The sequence below is a fragment of the Coregonus clupeaformis genome, chromosome 35, assembly GCF_020615455.1.
Source record: "Coregonus clupeaformis isolate EN_2021a chromosome 35, ASM2061545v1, whole genome shotgun sequence".
NCBI classification, from domain to species: domain Eukaryota; kingdom Metazoa; phylum Chordata; class Actinopteri; order Salmoniformes; family Salmonidae; genus Coregonus; species Coregonus clupeaformis.
In genome coordinates, this window is record NC_059226.1 from 34706964 (window position 1) to 34729228 (window position 22265).

At 46.6% G+C, this 22265-nt stretch overlaps 1 protein-coding gene across 1 annotated transcript in view; it reads right to left on the minus strand.

Moving 5' to 3' along the window:
* Positions 1–22265, minus strand: part of LOC121551511 (protein sidekick-2-like) — a 274719-nt gene that overhangs the window by 15181 nt on the left and 237273 nt on the right. The window contains exons 26-43 of the mRNA XM_041864208.2: positions 22106–22221; positions 21819–22008; positions 21424–21522; positions 20938–21132; positions 19232–19433; positions 18852–18955; positions 18084–18154; positions 17770–17905; positions 17481–17537; positions 16896–16997; positions 16613–16728; positions 15305–15491; positions 6301–6438; positions 4880–5041; positions 4420–4545; positions 4118–4282; positions 3730–3870; positions 839–977 (exon numbers count right to left, since the gene is read on the minus strand). Of these exons, the coding sequence (XP_041720142.2) occupies positions 839–977; positions 3730–3870; positions 4118–4282; positions 4420–4545; positions 4880–5041; positions 6301–6438; positions 15305–15491; positions 16613–16728; positions 16896–16997; positions 17481–17537; positions 17770–17905; positions 18084–18154; positions 18852–18955; positions 19232–19433; positions 20938–21132; positions 21424–21522; positions 21819–22008; positions 22106–22221 (2446 nt within the window). The remainder of the gene's footprint in view (positions 1–838; positions 978–3729; positions 3871–4117; positions 4283–4419; positions 4546–4879; positions 5042–6300; positions 6439–15304; positions 15492–16612; positions 16729–16895; positions 16998–17480; positions 17538–17769; positions 17906–18083; positions 18155–18851; positions 18956–19231; positions 19434–20937; positions 21133–21423; positions 21523–21818; positions 22009–22105; positions 22222–22265) is intronic.

The window sequence follows — 22265 nt, forward strand, 5'->3', positions numbered from 1 at the left end:
AATCTCAGCCATGACCCCTCAGTATGAGATGGTTTAATCTCAGCCATGACCCCTCAGAATGAGATGGTTTAATCTCAGCCATGACCCTTCAGTATGAGATGGTTTAATCTCAGCCATGACCCCTCAGAATGAGATGGTTTAATCTCAGCCCTGACCCTTCAGAATGAGATGGTTTAATCTCAGCCATGACCCCTCAGAATGAGATGGTTTAATCTCAGCCCTGACCCTTCAGAATGAGATGGTTTAATCTCAGCCATGACCCTTCAGAATGAGATGGTTTAATCTCAGCCATGACCCTTCAGAATGAGATGACTTAATCTCAGCCATGACCCCTCAGAATATATGGTTTAATCTCAGCCATGACCCTTCAGAATGAGATGGTTTAATCTCAGCCATGACCCCTCAGAATAGATGGTTTAATCTCAGCCCTGACCCTTCAGAATGAGATGGTTTAATCTCAGCCATGACCCTTCAGAATGAGATGGTTTACTGTGAAACATCATAATGCTTTAGAACTATTAGAGCTTTAGAACTATTAGAGCTTTAGAACTATTAGAGCTTTAGAACTATTAGAGCTTTAGAACTATTAGAGCTTTAGAACTATTAGAGCTTTAGAACTATTAGAGCTTTAGAACTATTAGAGCTTTAGAACTATTAGAGCTTTAGAACTATTAGAGCTTTAGAACTATTAGAGCTTTAGAAGACAGTCAAATACAACAACAAATAGACGTCATGCAGAAATCATCTGTGTGTTTATGTGTGTGTGAACTGACTGTGTGTGTGTGTGTGTGTGAACTGACTGTGTGTGTGTGTGTGCGTGCGTATGTGTGTTACTGACCGTGTGTAGATGCCGTTCTTGCGGCAGAAGGAGTTCTTGACTGACAGGCGTCTGTTGTTGAGTTCCAGGGCGGGGAAATGTCCCTCGTCCAGCCTGACCATCTCCCCATGGGACAGGGGCAGGGAGGTACTGTGGCTTCCTAGGTGGGGGTAAGATGACACTGGTAGAAGGTTAGTCCATTGTAGGGGCAGGGGCACACACACAAACTAAATGCCTTCTATGCTCGCTTCGAGGCAAGCAACACTGAACCATGCACGAGAACGCCAGCTGTTCCGGATGACTGTGTGATCACGCTCTCCGTAGCCGATGTGAGTAAGACCTTTAAACAGGTTAATGTTAACAAGGCCGCGGGGCCAGACGGATTACCAGGACACACACTCAGAGCACGCGTGAACCAACTGGCAAGTGTCTTCACTGACATGTTCAACCTCTCCCTGACCCAGTCTGTAATACCTACATGTTTCAAGCAGACCACCATAGTCCCTGTGCCCAAGAACGCCAAGGTAACCTGCCTACATGACTATCGCCCCAGAGCACTCAAATCGGTAGCCGTGAAATGCTTTTGAAAGGCTGGTCATGGCTCACATCAACACCATCAATGATTTAGCACTGAGGTTAATCAACAGTCTCCCTCTAAAACCTTTAGAGTGAGAGACCCTACTGGGGTCCCAGGCCCTGATCAAACAAAACCATGTGTTTACTGACCCACATGCCCATATACATACCCTTATACACAGTATAAACACAGTGAGGTGTAGAGGCAGGGTTTAGGGGACCAGTGACCTCTCCTCTCTCTTCCTCCTGAATGGTTAGTGTGACTCACCATGCTAACGCCTGAACCTGGTGGTGAGTTTGGGCCCACAGTAAAACAAACAACCGTCAGTGGTACAAAACGGCTGTGCTGCCAGGGGGTGGCTGGGAGGTAGCTGGGGGTGCAGGGTCTAAAAGGGGCTCTTTGTGTCCCAGACAAACACTGTCCTTGTCTCTCCTGGACCAGCCAAAGCCCTGTTGACCGACCCCTGACCCCTACAGGACCCCTGGACCTTATAGGACCACTCTCAACACCACACTAAACACTAACAGGGCTTTAAAAGGTAACGTGTGAGATCACCGCAGGCTTGACCTCTCTTCCTCTCCTTCCTCTCTCCTGTTTCTCACCCTCTCTGTCTCTACTTCCTCCCCTGTTCCTCTCCCCCTCTCTTCCTCTCTCCTGTTTCTCACCCTCCCTCCTCCCCTGTTCCCCTCTTCCCCTCCTTTTCTCACCTCTGTCCACTCCCCTGCTCTCTTCTCTCTCCTGTTTCTCACCCTCTCTGTCTCTACTCCTCCCCTGTTCCTCTCCCCCCTCTCTTCCTCTCTCCTGTTTCTCACCCTCTGTCTCTACCTCCTCCCCTGTTCCTCTCCCCCTCTCTTCCTCTCTCCTGTTTCTCACCCTCTCTGTCTCTACTTCCTCCCCTGTTCCTCTCCCTCTCTTCCTCTCTCCTGTTTCTCACCCTCTCTGTCTCTACTTCCTCCCCTGTTCCTCTCCCCCTCTCTTCCTCTCTCCTGTTTCTCACCCTCTGTCTCTACCTTCTCCCCTGTTCCTCTCCCCCTCTCTTCCTCTCTCCTGTTTCTCACCCTCTCTGTCTCTACGTCCTCCCCTGTTCCTCTCTCCCTCTCTCCTGTTTCTCACCCTCTCTGTCTCTACTTCCTCCCCTGTTCCTCTCCCCCTCTCTTCCTCTCTCCTGTTTCTCACCCTCTGTCTCTACTTCCTCCCATGTTCCTCTCCCCCTCTCTTCCTCTCTCCTGTTTCTCACCCTCTCTGTCTCTACTTCCTCCCCTGTTCCTCTCCCCCTCTCTTCCTCTCTCCTGTTTCTCACCCTCTCTGTCTCTACTTCCTCCCCTGTTCCTCTCCCCCTCTCTTCCTCTCTCCTGTTTCTCACCCTCTGTCTCTACGTCCTCCCCTGTTCCTCTCTCCCTCTCTTCCTCTCTCCTGTTTCTCACCCTCTCTGTCTCTACTTCCTCCCCTGTTCCTCTCCCCCTCTCTTCCTCTCTCCTGTTTCTCACCCTCTCTGTCTCTACTTCCTCCCATGTTCCTCTCCCTTTCTCTCTATCCCTGTGAGTTCTAACGTGTGACGGACAATAAAACTGACTTCCGTCAGGTCGTTCCCAAGTGATTATTTTACTCAGCATAGTTAAAAAGTTGTTGAATTTGGCCATCAGTGCTCCCACAACAAAAATGCAGAGGAGGGGTAGTGGCAGTCCAACAGTGATGTCACCTGGGATTACTCAGCAGAGCGGCAGTCTGGCACAGTGGGGTAAGGGATAGGAGTCCCACACAGTGTACTGGCTGAATGAGTATTGGCTTAAACATGAGAACAAACCCTGGACACTTACACTGGCAGATCGATCCACATTCTTTCTAAACATGGGACAATAATGACCTCCTGTCTCTCATTCTCCAGTCTACCTATGCTTCTGTAAGGCACTTTGTGACAACTGTTACTGTTAAATGGGCTATAATTGAATTTGATTGTGCTTTTAGCTTGGTCTCATATTACAATGGTCATGCAGATGAGGGGAGGGGAACCAAGGAGGGTTTTTTGGAATTTTTATAATTGTATACATAGTTTTCAGATGTTCCATTCACGACTGATGGATCTGAGCCGTTCTCTTTACGGCCAGCTTCTCAGACACAGATTAAGCCTAGTCCTGGACTGAAAAGATAGCTCAATGGAGAATCTCCATCGAAACATCATTTTTTGTCCAGGACTAGTCTTAATTGGTGTCCGGGAAACCGGCCCCCAAAAGTATCAATAACTTGGGAATGGAATGTTGGGAATGGAATAAAAAGTTGAAAGAAACACGTATCAGAAAGGATAGTTAAACATGGAGCAGTTCTCTCTGTTGTCTACCTGAGTCAGCATTCTTGGTGTACTTCTTACTCTGGCCCCTGATGATGAGGACAAAGACGAGGAGGAGGATGAAGATTAGGCCCACCAGAGCGATGACCACCAGGAACCACCACTCTTCATAGAAGGGAGACACTTTCTGGGCTGGAGATGAGAGAGACAAGTGAGCTAGATAACGGACGTCAGTACCAAGAGGAAGAACAAGTCACTAACTAAACCTGTACAGTATGGTCTGGTTTCCTGGACCTAGATGAAGCCAAGTACAGAGTTAAAAAGTAGGTGAAATAGAAAATCCATTGATTCAAATCGTTTTTAGTCCTGGAATAGGCTCAATCCAGGTCTTGGAAAGGCATCCATATTTATTATAACTGTAGCAGCAAGCGTAACTAACCAGAGATAGAGGGTGAAGGAGCACTGGGGGAGCCGTAGCCGTAGTCGTTGACCCCAATGACCCGGAAGTCATAAGTAACCCCTTCTCTCAGCATGTCCAGGTTCAGTGTGTATGATGTCACTTCCTTTGGAATGTCTTTGATGAGGATATCCCACAGTCCTTCATCTAGAGGGGAGCAGGAAATACATTGAGTGTTTGACTGAGCCTGCCTGGAGTACCAGATGGGCAGGGTTTGCACTTTTGCACTATTCCATTGCACCAGGCAAGCTCTAAGTCTAAGGTCTAATATCACCTGGACTCACCAGAGGGCCTGGCCTCGATGACGTAGCGTGTGATGGGAGCTCGGCCTGGGTCTCCACTGGTCCAGTGTAGGGTGAGGGCTGTGCCGTACCGGGAGATGAAGGGTTCACCTGGAGGGCCTGGGGCTCCTGGAGGGGAGGGGAGGTGAGAGGAGGTGAGCAGGACAGGATATGTACATACTATAATTCCACCTAGAAAAGGTAATAGGGCAAACAGAGCACTGACTAAGCCAGGGTTATGTTCAGTAGGGAGAAAACTTTTAAAAACTTTTTTAAACAGGGAGGTACTAGCAGAACTTGTCCAATAAGAACACAGATCTTCTTTTTCGGTTGCAAAACATCTCGTTACAGTGTTCCCTACTGAACACGACCCAGGGACTAGACCGTATTTCATGACCAGCCAGGCCTACCTTCTCTTGGTCCGTTTTGATGTTAGCTGGACCAGAGATACTCTGTTACGTACCTTCTCCTGGTCCGGTAGTGATGTTAGCCTCCACCTCCGGCCCGTAGGTGAGTGTCTTGGCCCGGATCCTGAAGTTATAGGTCACCCCGTCAGCCAGGTCCTTAATCTTCATCCACAGGGGGGTGCTGCCCTTCACGTCCACTGTGACTATTTTACTAACACCTGGAGTGGAGTGGAGAGGAGACAGAGAGGAGTCTGTACAGAGACAACACTAAGGCTGGAGATACTGGAGGCTAGAAGCTACACAACATACACTATACATATATATATATATAGGCTACACACCAGTATACATGGACAGACAAGCAGACCTTCGCACGCACGCAAGGAAGCACAAAAACACACTAACACATGGACACACAACCTCCCTACTGACAGTGTATGGAAGCACCTTTCCACCTCCCTACTGACAGTGTATGTTAGCACCTTTCCACCTCCCTACTGACAGTGTATGTTAGCACCTTTCCACCTCCCTACTGACAGTGTATGTTAGCACCTTTCCACCTCCCTACTGACAGTGTATGTTAGCACCTTTCCACCTCCCTACTGACAGTGTATGTTAGCACCTTTCCACCTCCCTACTGACAGTGTATGTTAGCACCTTTCCACCTCTCTACTGACAGTGTATGGAAGCACCTTTCCACCTCCCTACTGACAGTGCATGGTAAATGAGCGTGAGTGTCCCCAATAAACAGATGTGCCCTATCACTGCAACCCTCCAGATAGAGAGACATGTTCCTCCACCATCCCAGACCCAGCTGTGCCACTTTCTCTCCCACATGGCTGCCTGATCTAGGGGCCAGATAGAAGTCATTAGTGGCCATCAGGCCTGGGACCACAGAGGTCTACCTCCCATTCCCATTCAGAGGTCCTCCACCTCACATTCCCATACCACCACCCCTGTCTGCTCCTAATTACTAAGGAATCTGGAGGCCCAACCGCACAGACCAGCTATTAGCTGTGTTTTCTCTCAAGGAGAGAGAGGAAGTTGTAAACAAGCTGACTGCATGTGGCCACAGGGCCGGCCTGGACCTACCCAGCTGTAACAGATTAGGATACCAATCTAAGGCCATGGCGGCGCTGATGCTAGCCTATGAGTGTAAATCATCTCACTGACTGAAAGTAAGCTATCTAACTATCTGGGTAGTTTAAAGGCATAACAAAGTAACTAACAGCCTTCCAGGCTCCTGAGGTTCTCACCATCCATGGGTATGTGTGTGTGTGTGTGTGTGTGTGTGTGTGTGTGTGTGTGTGTGTGTGTGTGTGTGTGTGTGAGTGTGTGTGTGTGTGTGAGTGTGTGTGTGTGAGTGTGCGTGTGTGCGTGTGTTTCTCATCATCAATGCGCCTGTGTGTGTGTGTGCGCATGCGTTCATGTATGTGTGTGTTTTCTCACTATCAACACACGAGTGTGTGTGTCTCACCATCGACAGGTGTGCAGGGCTCGTAGACCAGGCGGTAGCCCTCAATGATGCCGTTGGCCTGGCGTGGCTCTCCCCAGGACATGTTGACTGACGTGGTGGTCAGTTCACTGAAGTGGATGAAGCTGGGTCTACTGGGGGCTGGAGAGGAGGAGGGAAAGGGAGAAACATGAGAGGGAGAGGATGGGGAGAGAGAGAGACAGGAGAGGGAGAGGAGAGGGAGAGAGAGAGAAAGAGAGAGACAGGAGAGGGGGAGGAGAGCGAGAGAGAGAGAGAGAGAGAGAGAGAGAGAGAGAGAGAGAGAGAGAGAGAGAGAGAGAGAGAGAGAGAGAGAGAGAGAGAGAGAGAGAGAGAGAGAGAGAGAGAGAGAGAGAGAGAGAGAGAGAGAGAGAGAGAGAGAGAGAGAGAGAGCCATGGTTAGGGAAGGACACTTAGGCTGTCACACCATGGTCCTGTCAGGTCCTAGATCACGTGTCAACTCCCTCCATCCGGGATATGCTGCTGTACAAATCAAACACACTGCTGAAAGCCTTATCTGGAAAGCCGCTATATGATTGAGTTTAGTCCATATCCGGATAGTCTGCTTCATTCATCAAAGTCATTATACTGAAGCAATAGTATTATTATTATTTTATTTTTTATTTTTTAACCTTTATTTAACTAGGCAAGTCAGTTAAGAACGCATTCTTATTTACAATGACGGCCTACACCGGCCAAACCCGGACGACGCTGGGCCAATTGTGCGCTGCCCTATGGGACTCCCAATCACGGCCAGTTGTGATACAGCCTGGAATGGAACCAGGGGGTCTGTAGTGACGCCTCTAGCACTGAGATGCAGTGCCTTAGACCACTGAGATGCAGGGCCTTAGACCACTGAGATGCAGTGCCTTAGACCGCTGAGATGCAGTGCCTTAGACCGCTGAGATGCAGTGCCTTAGACCGCTGAGATGCAGTGCCTTAGACCGCTGAGATGCAGTGCCTTAGACCACTGAGATGCAGTGCCTTAGACCACTGAGATGCAGTGCCTTAGACCGCTGAGATGCAGTGCCTTAGACCACTGAGATGCAGTGCCTTAGACCACTGAGATGCAGTGCCTTAGACCGCTGCGCCACTTCTTGGGGACTGGGACAGATACAATCATCTATTCATCCCACGACCTTCCAGAAGTCCTGTGAGAATTGTGCTTGGCCAGAAACAGCCAGGGCTGAGCTTAATGTCAGGGACTTTGCTACAATTCTGCATAAAATGGACCAAAGCTTGGGTTGGCTGCTCTCCGAGTTCCCCTGCAGAGCAGAGAGGAGCGGGGAACCAGAATATTCTGCAGTCTCTTTGTGTTTTAACTCCAGAGCCCTGCAGAGCAGAGAGGAGAGGGGAGCCAGAATATTCTGCAGTCTCTTTGTGTTTTAACTCCAGAGCCCTGCAGAGCAGAGAGGAGCGGGGAGCCAGAATATTCTGCAGTCTCTTTGTGTTTTAACTCCAGAGCCCTGCAGAGCAGAGAGGAGCGGGGAGGCAGAATATTCTGTAGTCTCTCTGTGTTTTAACTCCTCAGTACTTCATCCCCTCTGCCTCTCTCTGCAATGTCACAGTCCTTCAAGAGACCGGGCCAGGCTGGCTGCGGAAAACACCTGAGAAATGAATTCTGTAAACTGTTTCCCCACTAGAAACCACAGAGGAGGTTTTAGTGTGTGTGTGTGTTTGGCTACAGGGGAATGAACAGGCCTCTTTGTGTATGTTAGTAGTGTGGCTGGACCTGGGTCAGAACAACCCCATCCTCATGTGTCCCCCTCACTCTACAGTACTAGGGTTGAATGGCGGAAACCCGGTTACCGAGATTTACAGAGATTTACCACCCAAAACCACTCCCTTTTCCCGGGATAAATAACTGCGAGAAACTGGTAAATTATAAGAAATTATTTCTAAGAACAGCATGACGTGAAATGGAACTGTTAAATTATATGCAATGTCTAAATCTGGATTCTCTACGGCCATCTCTCTGGTCACTGCACGATGAAACATCAACGCTCAGGGTGGGGACCGACAGCCCATGTCAGTATGTAGACCTATCATCTCATCGTGGTAACTTTTTTTTTCTTGTGACAGGTAGACCTACATTTGCTACAGCATAGCCTACAGCTACAGTAATATCATTTACACATCTCCATCTGGCTTTCAGGGGTCCCCTTGTATTTTTACTGCAGCTGCAGTTTTAAAACCCTCCTATATATTTGCTTTAAATCAGTGCACTCTCTCACAGTCTTTCTCGCTCAGCCAATTCCATTCAAATTGCATCCAAAATAGATAATACAGTTCTAGATTGATACTGTATATAGGTCTATATATAGATGTCCTAGCCTACGTCTTTAAGGTAATATCAATTTTCAATCAATTTTATTTTATATAGCCCTTCTTACATCAGCTAATATCTCGAAGTGCTGTACAGAAACCCAGCCTAAAACCCCAAACAGCTAGTAATGCAGGTGTAGAAGCACGGTGGCTAGGAAAAACTCCCTAGAAAGGCCAAAACTTAGGAAGAAACCTAGAGAGGAACCAGGCTATGAGGGGTGGCCAGTCCTCTTCTGGCTGTGCCGGGTGGAGATTATAACAGAACCATGCCAAGATGTTCAAAAATGTTTATAAGTGACAAGCATGGTCAAATAATAATCAGGAATAAATCTCAGTTGGCTTTTTCATAGCCGATCATTAAGAGTTGAAAACAGCAGGTCTGGGACAGGTAGGGGGTTCCATAACCGCAGGCAGAACAGTTGAAACTGGAATAGCAGCAAGGCCAGGCGGACTGGGGACAGCAAGGAGTCACCACGGCCGGTAGTCCCGACGTATGGTCCTAGGGCTCAGGTCTCTCAGTTGGCTTTTCATAGCCGATCATTAAGAGTTGAAAACAGCAGGTCTGGGACAGGTAGGGGTTTCGTAACCGCAGGCAGAACAGTTGAAACTGGAATAGCAGCAAGGCCAGGCGGACTGGGGACAGCAAGGTGTCAGCATGCCCGGTAGTCCTGACGTATGGTCCTAGGGCTCAGGTTCTCAGAGAGAAAGAGAGAACGAGAGAATTAGAGAGAGCATACTTAAATTCACACAGGACACTGGATAAGACAGGAGAAGTACTCCAGGTATAACCAACTAACCCCAGCCCCCGACACATAAACTACTGCAGCATAAATACTGGAGGCTGAGACAGGAGCGGTCAGAGACACTGTGGCCCCATCCGAAGAAACCCCGGACAGGGCCAAACAGGAAGGATATAACCCCACCCACTCTGCCAAAGCACAGCCCCCGCACCACCAGAGGGATATCCTCAACCACCAACTTACAATCCTGAGACAAGGCCGAGTATACCCACAGAGGTCTCCACCACAGCACAAACCAAGGGGGCGCCAACCCAGACAGGAAGATCACGTCAGTAACTCAACCCCACTCAAGTGACGCACCCCTCCTAGGGACGGCATGAAAGAGCACCAGCAAGCCAGTGACTCAGCCCCTGTAACAGGGTTAGAGGCAGAGAACCCCCAGTGGAGAGAGGGGAACCGGCCTGGCAGAGACAGCAAGGGCTGTTCGTTGCTCCAGAGCCTTTCCGTTCACCTTCACACTCCTGGGCCAGACTACACTCAATCATATGACCTACTGAAGAGATAAGTCTTCAGTAAAGACTTAAAGGTTGAGACCGAGTCTGCGTCTCTCACATGGGTAGGCAAACTGTTCCATAAAAATGGAGATCTATAGGAGAAAGCCCTGCCTCCCGCTGTTTGCTTAGAAATTCTAGGGACAATTAGAGGCCTGCGTCTTGTGACCGTAGCGTACGTATTGGTATGTACGGCAGGACCAACTCGGAAAGACAGGTAGGAGCAAGCCCATGTAACGCTTTATAGGTTAACAGTAAAACCTTGAAATCAGCCCTTGCCTTAACAGGAAGCCAGTGTAGGGAAGCTAGCACTGGAGTAATATGATCAAATTTCTTGGTTCTAGTCAGGATTCTAGCAGCCGTGATTAGCACTAACTGAAGTTTATTTAGTGCTTTATCCGGTAGCTTCGGAAAGTAGAGCATTGCAGTAGTCTAACCTAGAAGTAACAAATGCATGGATTAATTTTTCTGCATCATTTTTGGACAGGAAATTTCAGATTTTTGCAATGTTACGTAGATGGAAAAAAGCTGTCCTTGAAACAGTCTTGATATGTTCGTCAAAAGAGAGATCAGGGTCAAGAGTAACGCGAGGTCCTTCACAGTTTTATTTGAGACGACTTTACAACCATCAAGATGAATTGTCAGATTTAACAGAAGATCTCTTTGTTTCTTGGGACCTAGAACAAGCATCTCTGTTTTGTCCGAGTTTAAAAGTAGAAAGTTTTCAGCCATCCACTTCCTTATGTCTGAAACACAGGCTTCTAGCGAGGGCAATTTTGGGGCTTCACCATGTTTCATTGAAATGTACAGCTGTGTGTCATCCGCATAGCAGTGAAAGTTAACATTATGTTTTCGAATAACATCCCCAAGAGGTAAAATATATAGTGAAAACAATAGTGGTCCTAAAACGGAACCTTGAGGAACACCGAAATGTACAGTTGATTTGTCGGAGGACAGACCATTCACAGAGACAAACTGATATCTTTCCGACAGGTAAGATCTAAACCAGGCCAGAACTTGTCCGTGTAGACCAATTTGGTAATACATTTAGCCTTATATTTAGCTAATGAATAATGGGTTATGCATAATAAGCTTCTAACTTATTACATTTACATTTTAGTCATTTAGCAGACACTCTTATCCAGAGCGACTTACAGTTAGTGAGTGCATACATTTTTCATACTGGCCCCCCGATGGGTATACAATTAATGATGTGTACCCATCGATTCTTGAAGAAGATAACCATCACATTGACATTGATCTCATGGACTGAGTCCTTGCATCCATAACTCCATCTATTATCGGGAGAGTGGTTAAACTCCAGCCCCGGCATCCATCAGCTTGATAACAAACCAAGTGGCAGGGCTGCTGTTTGGATGAAAAAAAATAATTACAGATTGTAGCTTTAAACCACATTTGTTTCTTATACACAACTAGTTTTCACTTACCACTTTGGTATTCTGCTGCACATTAACTTCATCTACACTGAGTATACATAGCAAACATAAGGAACATCTTCCTAATATTGAGTTATGATAAAAAAATTGTTTGCGCAATACGCACACACTTGTGCTCCACTGGCCTCTCTCTGTAAAAAGGCTCCTTAGCTCTTGGAGTCCCATGCAGGAAAAGCTAGACTAGAATAGCTTGCTGGACTTCTTTTTTTTTTTTTTTTGCATTTCTTATACCAATAGACTATGCAAAGAAGGACGCAAGCTATTGTTTGCTGAATGTTAAATACAGCAGCCAATAGAACTCACAGGTAATGTAGAAAGAAGAGTGAACGGTAGGATATAGCAGTTATTTATTCAGACCCATAACTTCATGAAGAAAAGTGAAAGCCTTCTTGCGTCTCATTCTAGTCCTACTGTATATTATTCAAGCATGTCATTAGAATGATGAAGATAAGGACAACAAAACGTATTTCATTTAACTGTTTTAAAGCGAGGAAGGAATGAAGCAACAATAGAGAGAGAAAGAGGAGGTAGACTAATAACATTAGGGGAAATAATAGGAACAATTTCAATCTAATTCACTAGCCTATACTTGTAACTTTGTAGGCTGCATGTGCTGCACCAGAATCACGTTATCTCCCTGCTTTATCATGGTTTGAACAAAGCGCATAATTCTAGTCCATATAATTCAGTATAATACAATACAGTACAGTAATACAGTTCACACTCAAAAAGATTAGCCTACTGGAGCTAGTTTCATTTATTTACCCAAGAGAGCATATAGCTAGCTACATCTATGGGCTTTTATGTTTTTCTGTTGTGCGTAATGTGCCGAAGCCTATATCATATACAGTATGTATTGGATAACGGCACAATCATTTGGGCTTTTTTGGGCTTGGGCTCATTACATGTCTTTAATGTAGGGCTCATGAAATGTATTTAATCAGGTTCAGGTTGCATCAGGCTTGAATGTTCAATCAAAGCTCTAATCAAATCCAGACATAGGCCTATTTATATGTTTTATAATGCTTTTGAATACATTTCCGGTTTTGGCGGGAAATACCAGCTTACCCGGGAGAAAAGTGATTTATTCTCAGGAAGAAACATTTGTCAAATACTGGGAAAATATTCAACCCCTCCTCCACCTCCTCCTCCAACTCCTCCACCAACTCCTCCTCCTCCTTTTCCTCTATAGCATCATCAGGCTTCCGTTCCACCCCTATGGTTTCCCCATGAAAACATTAGTAGCTGTCAAATCCTTGCCAATAAGACTCAAAGCCCCCCACCCCCTTCACTGTTAGTTCCCATATCCTGGGTCCAAACTTGTCCCATACAGTGCATTTAGAAACTATTCAGACCCCTTGACTTTTTCCACATTTTGTTACGTTACAGCCTTATTCTAAAATTGATTAAATACTTTTTTTCCCTCATCAATCTACACACAATACCCCATAATGCCAAAGCAAAAACAGTTTTTTTGAAATTTTTGCACATTTATAAAATTTAAAAAACTACTGAAATATCACATTTATATACGTTTTCAGACCCTTTACTCAGTACTTTGTTAAAGCACCTTGGCAGCGATTACAGCCTCGAGTCTTGTTGGGTATGACGCTACAAGCTTGGCACGCCTGTATTTGGGAGATTCTCCCATTCTTCTCTGCAGATCCTCTCAAGCTCTGTCAGGTTGGATGGGGAGCGTAGCTGCACAGCTATTTTCAGGTCTCTCCAGAGATGTTAGATCGGGTTCAAGTCCTGGCTCTGGCTGGACCAGACTTGTCCCGAAGCCACTCCTGCGTTGTCTTGGCTGTGTCCTTCCTGTTGGAAGGTGAACCTTCGCCCCAGTCTGAGGTCCTGAGCACTCTGGAGCAGGTTGTCATCCGTGATCTCTCTGTACTTTGCTCCGATCATCTTTCCCTCGATCCTGACTAGTCTCCCAGTCCCTGCCGCTGAAAAACATCCCCACAGCATGATGCTGCCACCACCATGCTTCACCGTAGGGATGGTGCCAGGTTTCCTCCAGATGTGACGCTTGGCATTCAGGCCATTTCGTTTTTTTATTTTTTATTTATTTAACCTTTATTTAACCAGGTAAGCCAGTTCAGAACAAGTTCTCATTTACAACTGCGACCAATAAATAGGCCATAGTGCAAAATAATTACAATTTAGTCTTAACACTGGAGTGATGGATGTGCAGAAGATGATGTACAAATAGAGATACTGGGGTGCAAATTAGCAAAAATAAATAACAATGTAAATAACAATATGGGGATGAGGTAGTTGGGTGGGCAAATAGTTCAATCTTGGTTTCATCAGACCAGAGAATCTTGTTTCTCATGGTCTGAGTCCTTTAGGTGCCTTTTGGCAAACTCCAAGCGGGCTGTCATGTGCCTTTTACTGAAGAGCGGCTTCCGTCTAGCCACTCTACCATAAAAGGCCTGATTGGTGGAGTGCTGCAGAGATGGTTGTCCTTCTGGAAGGTTCTCCCATCTCCACAGAGGAACTCTGGAGCTCTATCAGAGTGACCATCTGGTTCTTGGTCACCTCCCTGACGAAGGCCCTTCTCCCCCGATTGCTCAGTTTGGCCGGGCTCTAGGAAGAGTCTTGGTGGTTCCAAACTTCTTACGTTTAAGAATTATGGAGGCCAATGTGTTCTTGGGGACCTTCAATACAGCAGACATTTTTTGGTACCCTTCCTCAGATCTGTGCCTCGACACAAACCTGTCTCTGAGCTCTACGGACAATTCCTTTGACCTCATAGCTTGGTTTTTGCTCTGACATGCACTGTTAACTGTGGGACCTTATATAGACAGGTGTGTGCCTTTCCAAATCATGTCCAATGAATTGAATTTACCACAGGTGGACTCCAATCAAGTTGTAGAAACATTTCAAGGATGATCAATGGAAACAAGATGCACCTGAGCTACATTTTGAGTCTCATAGCAAAGGGTCTGAATTGGGTGTAAATACGGTATTTCTGTTTTTTATTTTTAATACATTTGCAAACATTTCTAAAAACCTGTTTACGCATTGTCATTATGGGGTATTGTGTGTAGATTGATGAGGATTTTTATTTATTTAATCAATTTTAGAATAAGACTGTAACATAAGAAAACATTGACGGTTACACAGTCTGTAGTGTACAGTATGTGTCCCTGGTGCTGAATACCAGTGACTCAAGCTGACAGCTCTCATCCGTTTCTCCTACGGTGAGATATTGTGACTGGGCACAGGGTCCTGAGAATATCCTTCAAACTGAACTGGGACTTGAGGACAGAGAGAGAGAGACAGAGTCAGAGAGAGAGAGAGAGAGAGAGAGACAGAGACAGAGACAGAGACAGAGAGAGAGAGAGAGAGAGAGAGAGAGAGAGAGAGAGAGAGAGAGAGAGAGAGAGAGAGAGAGAGAGAGAGAGAGAGAGTGTGTGTGTGAGAGAGAGAGGGTGATTCAGACGGGCGGGAGTAGCACAGATACAGTACAGATATTTACAGAATATGTAGTGCGTACTACTGAGAACCACTGAGTCAGAGCTGAAAGCTCTCATCCGTTTCTCCTGCGGTGAGCTATTGTGACTGGGCACAGGGTCCTGAGAATATCCTTCAAACTGACACTTGAGAACATTGGAACAGTGAGCGGGAGAGAGAGAGATAGAAAGGGACAGAACAAGAAGGAGACAAAATGGTGGTGGGTAGCACAGATACAATAGTAGATGTGATGCAGTGCTGTTGGCCAGCTTCCTACTCCAACTGTAACTCTGTACGTTACAACTGACTGATTAACCAAGTCTTTCAGGCTCAGCGCTCACCTGCTTGTTGAGATCGCCCTCTGGTGGGCAATTAAAGGATGTCACATATACTGTAGGTGGTGTGTGTTTGTGTGTGTGTGTGTCTGTGTGTGTGTGCGTGCGTACATGGCCCTTACCGGCCTGTTGTGTTCGGCCCCTGGTCGGGGGACTCCGGGGCCCGTCCCCTGCTGCGTTGAAGGCTGCTACACTGATCATGTATGTGGTGTAGCCAGTCAGGTTCTTAATCTTGACCCCTAGCTCTGGGAGGAACATGGTACGCAGCCTCTCTGTCTCATTCTGCAGCTGGAACTCCCAGAAATAGATCTAGAATACATGATGGAGGGTCAGAGGTTATATTCACATTCAGACGGATCTAGAATATATGATGGAGGGTCAGAGGTTATATTCACATTCAGACAGATCTAGAATATATGATGAAGGGTCAGAGGTTATATTCACATTCAGACAGATCTAGAATACATGATGGAGGGTCAGAGGTTATATTCACATTCAGACAGATCTAGAATATATGATGAAGGGTCAGAGGTTATATTCACATTCAGACAGATCTAGAATACATGATGGAGGGTCAGAGGTTATATTCACATTCAGACAGATCTAGAATATATGATGAAGGGTCAGAGGTTATATTCACATTCAGACAGATCTAGAATATATGATGAAGGGTCAGAGGTTATATTCACATTCAGACAGATCTAGAATACATGATGGAGGGTCAGAGGTTATATTCACATTCAGACAGATCTAGAATACATGATGAAGAGTCAGAGGTTATATTCACTTTCACACAGTTGTTTCACTTACTTCATCTATGGCTTAGTGTGTTGTGTGTGTGGTGTGTTGTGTTGTGTGTGTGTTGTGTGTATGTGTATTGTGTGTGTATTGTGTGAGTGTTGTCTGTGTGTTGTGTATGTGTTGTATGTGTGTGTGTGTGTGTGTGTATTGTGTGAGTGTTGGTATACTGCAGAGCCACATGTTAAACAGTACGGTATACTGCAGACCTACATGTTCTACAGTATGGTATACTGCAGACCCACATGTTAAACAGTATACTGCAGTATACCAACACTCACAATACACAACACACACACACACACACACACATACAACACACACACACACACAGACAACACACACAATACACACACAACACAACACACACAACACAACACACCACACAAACAACACACTAAGCCATAGATGAAGTAAGTGAAACAACTGTGTGAAAGTGAATATAACCTCTGACTCTTCATCATATATTCTAGATCTGTCTGAATGTGAATATAACCTCTGACCCTTCATCATATATTCTAGATCTGTCTGAATGTGAATATAACCTCTGTCCCTTCATCATATATTCTAGATCTATTTGAATGTTAGAAGTGGTTCAAGTTAAGTGATAGCCCAGATAGAGTGATCCTCACCTTGTACCCCTGTATGTCTCCATTCTGAGCATCTAGAGGGGGCGGGTCCCATGTGACATCCAGCTGGGTTGCTGTTGATGATTGGATGGTCACAGTTTGGGGCGGGGCTGCAGGGACTGGAGTGGAGTGGAGGGTAAACGTTCAATACTGACAGTGATATTGGTCAGACCAGGTCCAATTCATATGTCAAATACTTTTAAATAGTTGAGCTGCGCTTGGGTTAGTTTTCCAGGACAGTGGAACCACTGGGGACAATAAAGTTGATCTCATCATCGCTTCTCACCTGCCTCTCCCACAAACACTTCCTGTGGCGTGCTGGTAGGCCCCTCCCCCACGGCGTTGTACACACTCAGACGGATCTCATAACGCTTGTGTTTACTCAAATCTGTGGGAGGAGAAACACAGAAAGAGTTATCCACAAATGGCCTGGGAGGACCATCCAATAGCAGTGGAGCTGGTGATACAACGTTATGAGCTGAAGGAAAAGATGAGAGATAAAGTGAAGAGGTCAGAGGTCAGGACACACCCGATGAGGAAGAGGTAAAACAACACCATGACAGGATGGTAAAATATTAAGACAAATGAGGAAGAGCAGAGATGTGGGATGTTGGCAAACACACACAGACATAAACATACGTTTACACAAACAGATGATTGTCAGGCAGACAGCGAGAGAGACAGGAGGCTGCTGAGGGGAGAACGGCTCATCATAAGGGACGGAACGGAGCAAATGGAATGGCACCAAACATATGGAAACCATGTGTCTGATGTATTTGCTACAATTCCAATGATTCCGCTCCAGCCATTACCACGAGCCCCTCCTCCCCAATTAAGGTGCCCCCAGCCTCCTGTGACACAGAGTACTTACTATCGAGCTCGTACTGGGTGAGAGAGGACTCGCTCAGGTTCCTCACACTGTAGGGGGCTAGAGGGTGACGGACCAAGGGGAGGAGGGGGGAGGGAGGAGGGAGGACAGAACACAGGTAGTTAGGGCAGCCACCATAAAGAGGCAGCAAGAGGGGGAGGAGACAGGGGAGGAAGGAGTCTGATGTTAGGTCATCAGTGTAACGTGTGAATAGAGTAGACCCACAGTCACCCAGAGGCTAACAGCTGGGGAAAAGGTTAAGTAAACAAACAGAGATCACAGGTCAACTCACCGGTGAGCTCGGCCCAGTTGGAGGCGGGGCTGTTGATGGTTCGTACGGTGAAGCTACGGAGGCGGTCATATTGTAACTCCCGGTAATGTACCCTGAACCCCAGCAGTACCCCGTTTATCTGCTCCTCAGCAGGTGGCTGGAGGGGGGATCAATCAATCACATTTATTTATAAAGCCCTTTTTACATCCACAGTTCTACATCAACAAAATGTTTTACAGTAACCCAGCCTAGACCACCAGAGACTAAAAAGCAACACAGTGGCAAGGACACTCTCTAGAAGGGAGAAAACTGCACCTTACAAATCTACTGCTTACCTCCCATCGGACCAGCACCGATGTGGTGGTGTGGGGTGTAACAGAGAGGATTGTGGGAGCTTTGTCTGGGGCTGTGTGGAGACAGATATAGGGGTATCATTGAACTGCTGGACTGTATAAACACTTGCACACACACACACACACACACACACACACACACACACACACACACACAAAAGACACAACACACACACAAACACACACCAGACACAACACACACACCAGACACAACACACACACCAGACACAACACACACAACACACAGTAGGACTATTGTGTCAACAAGCACAAGCAGTGTGATTCTCTCAGTATGAGGTCATCAGCAGTGGACAGTGTACTTCTGTTTTACAACAAGCCATGTTGACAACACATCCTAATACTTTGGAACACAACACAGAGTAGCTCCTCTCACAGCTGTCACTGCTGAAGTACGGTGTGTACAGTCAACCAATCAGAGAGACAGCAATGACTGCCTACTGAGGAGGACTGTCTGTCTCCCAGTACAGTGGTGTGACTACACAGCCCTCAAAGGGATAACCCAGCAAAAACAGCATTGAATCAACATGAACCTGGGTTCAAGTAGTTGACAGCTTGCTTGGCTCAATGAAACCAACGGAATAGTCCCACATTTGAAAACCATGTCCATCTGCTACTACAGGCAGAATTAAACAAACTCTCAAAGTATTCAAAAGATTTTTAAAAAACGTTTTGGAAGCCGGGTTTGCAGGGATACGGAGTCAGTCATTCACATTTACATGATGTCCTTACCATCCTGTAGGGTGGTGGTAGCCTCACTCTCCTGGCTGTACTCACTGTCCCCGATGTCGTTGGTGGCTTTCACTCTGAACCGGTACGAGGTGAACGGCTTGAGGCTGGCAGGACAGACAATGTCCCCTGTCAGTTCACTTATGTCTTGAACCTAGAGTTATCCTAGACAGGTACTAGATAGTGTGGTAACACTTTGTTTAAAGGCTACCTACATAAACATATTCATAACCCTACATACCACATTCATAAGCATCTCTTCCTTTAATGTGAATAAGGTCTCTCTGCCCTCTCACCTGACCTAGATAGGGTACTAGGTATGGTGCTAGGCAGGGTGCTATGGAGGGTACTAGGTAGTGCACTATGAAGGGTGTGTACTGTACCTGTCCACTATGTAGGAGCTTGCCTCGTGGTTGACCGATGCAGAGTGGACGGTCCAGTTACCATCTGGTAGCTCTCTGTACTGCACTGTGTAGTACCGGACAGGTGAGAGGCCGTCACTACCTGGTTCCCATGACAACATCACGCTGCGCGCCTGCACGTCCTCCTGGGGCACTGTGGGACGGCTGGCTGGCTGGGGCCGCGCTGAGGGGGGTGGGGTTAACACACACTGTCAAACACCACTCTCATACATAACAGCAATGACTGTAATAAATAAGTAAATTAATGAATAAATTAATAAATAGATGTAAATAAATAGATGCAAAAATACAAATATAAATAAATAAATAAATAAATACATGAATAATGAAATACATGAATACATAAATAATAGGTCAAATAAAAAAAGTATTTTATCCCTTGCTGATTTTGTACGTTTGCCCACTGACAAAGAAATGATCAGTCTATAATTTTAATGGTAGGTTTATTTGAACAGTGAGAGACAGAATAACAACAAAAAAATCCAGAAAAACGCATGTCATAAATGTCATGAATTGATTTGCATTTTAATGAGGGAAATAAGTATTTGACCCCTCTGCAAAACATGACTTAGTACTTGGTGGCAAAACCCTTTTTGGCAATCACAGAGGTCAGACGTTTCTTGTAGTTGGCCACCAGGTTTGCACACATCTCAGGAGGGATTTTGTCCCACTCCTCTTTGCAGATCTTCTCCAAGTCATTAAGGTTTCGAGGCTGACGTTTGGCAACTCGAACCTTCAGCTCCCTCCACAGATTCTCTATGGGATTAAGGTCTGGAGACTGGCTAGGCCACTCCAGGACCTTAATGTGCTTCTTCTTGAGCCACTCCTTTGTTGCCTTGGCCGTGTGTTTTGGGTCATTGTCATGCTGAAATACCCACCCACGACCCATTTTCAATGCCCTGGCTGAGGGAAGGAGGTTCTCACCCAAGATTTGACGGTACATGGCCCCGTCCATCGTCCCTTTGATGCGTGAAGTTGTCCTGTCCCCTTAGCAGAAAAAACACCCCCAAAGCATAATGTTTCCACCTCCATGTTTGACGGTGGGGATGGTGTTCTTGGGGTCATAGGCAGCATTCCTCCTCCTCCAAACACGGCGAGTTGAGTTGATGCCAAAGAGCTCGATTTTGGTCTCATCTGACCACAACACTTTCACCCAGTTCTCCTCTGAATCATTCAGATTTTCATTGGCAAACTTCAGACGGGCATGGATCTGTGCTTTCTTGAGCAGGGGGACCTTGCGGGCGCTGCAGGAATTCAGTCCTTCACGGCGTAGTGTGTTACCAATTGTTTTCTTGGTGACTATGGTCCCAGCTGCCTTGAGATCATTGACAAGATCCTCCCGTGTAGTTCTGGGCTGATTCCTCACCGTTCTCATGATCATTGCAACTCCACGAGGTGAGATCTTGCATGGAGCCCCAGGCCAAGGGAGACTGACAGTTATTTTGTGTTTCTTCCATTTGCGAATAATCGCACCAACTGTTGTCACCTTCTCACCAAGCTGCTTGGCGATGGTCTTGTAGTAAAATTATAGACTGATCATTTCTTTGTCAGTGGGCAAATGTACAAAATCGGCAGGGGATCAAATACTTTTTTCCCTCACTGTAAGTAAATAATTGAAAGATACATTATGTTTGCACTACTTCCTCCCCAGTCGGGTCAGTACCTACCTCTCTTCTCTGTAGTGACCACCAGGGCTTCTGCAGCCTCCCCCCAGCCCTTGCGTGTCTGAGCAGTGAGGCGGAACACATAGACGGCCTCTGGTTTCAGTCCAGATGCTGTATACTGTCGCTCACTGGGGCTCAGCACGTCCACAGTGGCAGCATTGCTATTGGAGGAGTTCCGTCTGTGTGTGATCTGATAGGCTAGGTCGGAGAGAGGAACATGAAGATTCAGTATAGGAAACGATCTGTTGATGACCTAAAGGTCGAAACATTGCCAATAAAGAACATATGGACATAGATTGCATAGTGCAGCGGAGTCTTGGAGGAACCAGGGACAACGTAATGTACAGTATGTGGATAGGGTCTTGGTTTCAGAGCTTGGACCATGAGATATGGAACCCCAGTGGTTTAGATACAGCAGTTAGTTAGAATACCACTACCTGTTAGGATAATGGATGTATAAAGGGGAAGGGGCTGTGGTAGTAGACGTACCCAGGATGATGCCATTGGGCTGGGCAGGAGGCTGCCAGATGAGCCTGACTGAGCCGGTCCTCACCTCTGGGAACAGGATGCCCACTGGAGGACCTGGGACTGTGGAGACAGAGGGAGGAACATGTCAGCGTTTTTGAGGACAGTACCACCACAACAGTACTGTGTCCACGTTGATGTTAGTTGAGCTTACCTTTATCAATACAATTCCAGAATGGAGGATAATAGGACCAGTGGTTCTAGGAGGGGGTAGAATAAACTTGACATGGCCAGTAGCCTCCTTGTGGATGCCCCTCATTGACAGATTTAGCTCAACAGCCTAACATAGTGTTGTGGCATGCAGGACACCCGGGTTTGAACCCAAGGTCTAAGGTATTACGTTAGTGAGTAATGCTCACCATCGTCCAGGGTCCTCTCCAGGATGGATGGCTTGCTGCTCCTGCCGTCTCCTATCCGTGTGAAGGCCAGGACCTGGATCTCATACAGGACATACTTCCCCAGACCACTCAACTGAACACTGTGACTGGTGTTCCCCTCCACCTCCAGGTACTGAGGGACAGAGTCTGAACCCTTCTCCTTATACACAACCTGGGAGAGGGGGACAATGGGTAATAGTGTGTGCGTGCGTGTGTGTGTGTGTGCGTGCGTGCGTGTGTGTGTGTGTGTGTGTGTGTTTGTCACTGACCTTGTATCCCAGGATGAGTCCGTTGTGGTCAGTCTGAGGGACATCCCCCCAGCGGACCAGAATACTACTGGAGGTCGTGGCCAAGGCTGACACATTGGATGGACCACAGGACGGCACTACACAGGGGTCAGAGGTTACAATACAGCCTGTGTGTGTGTGT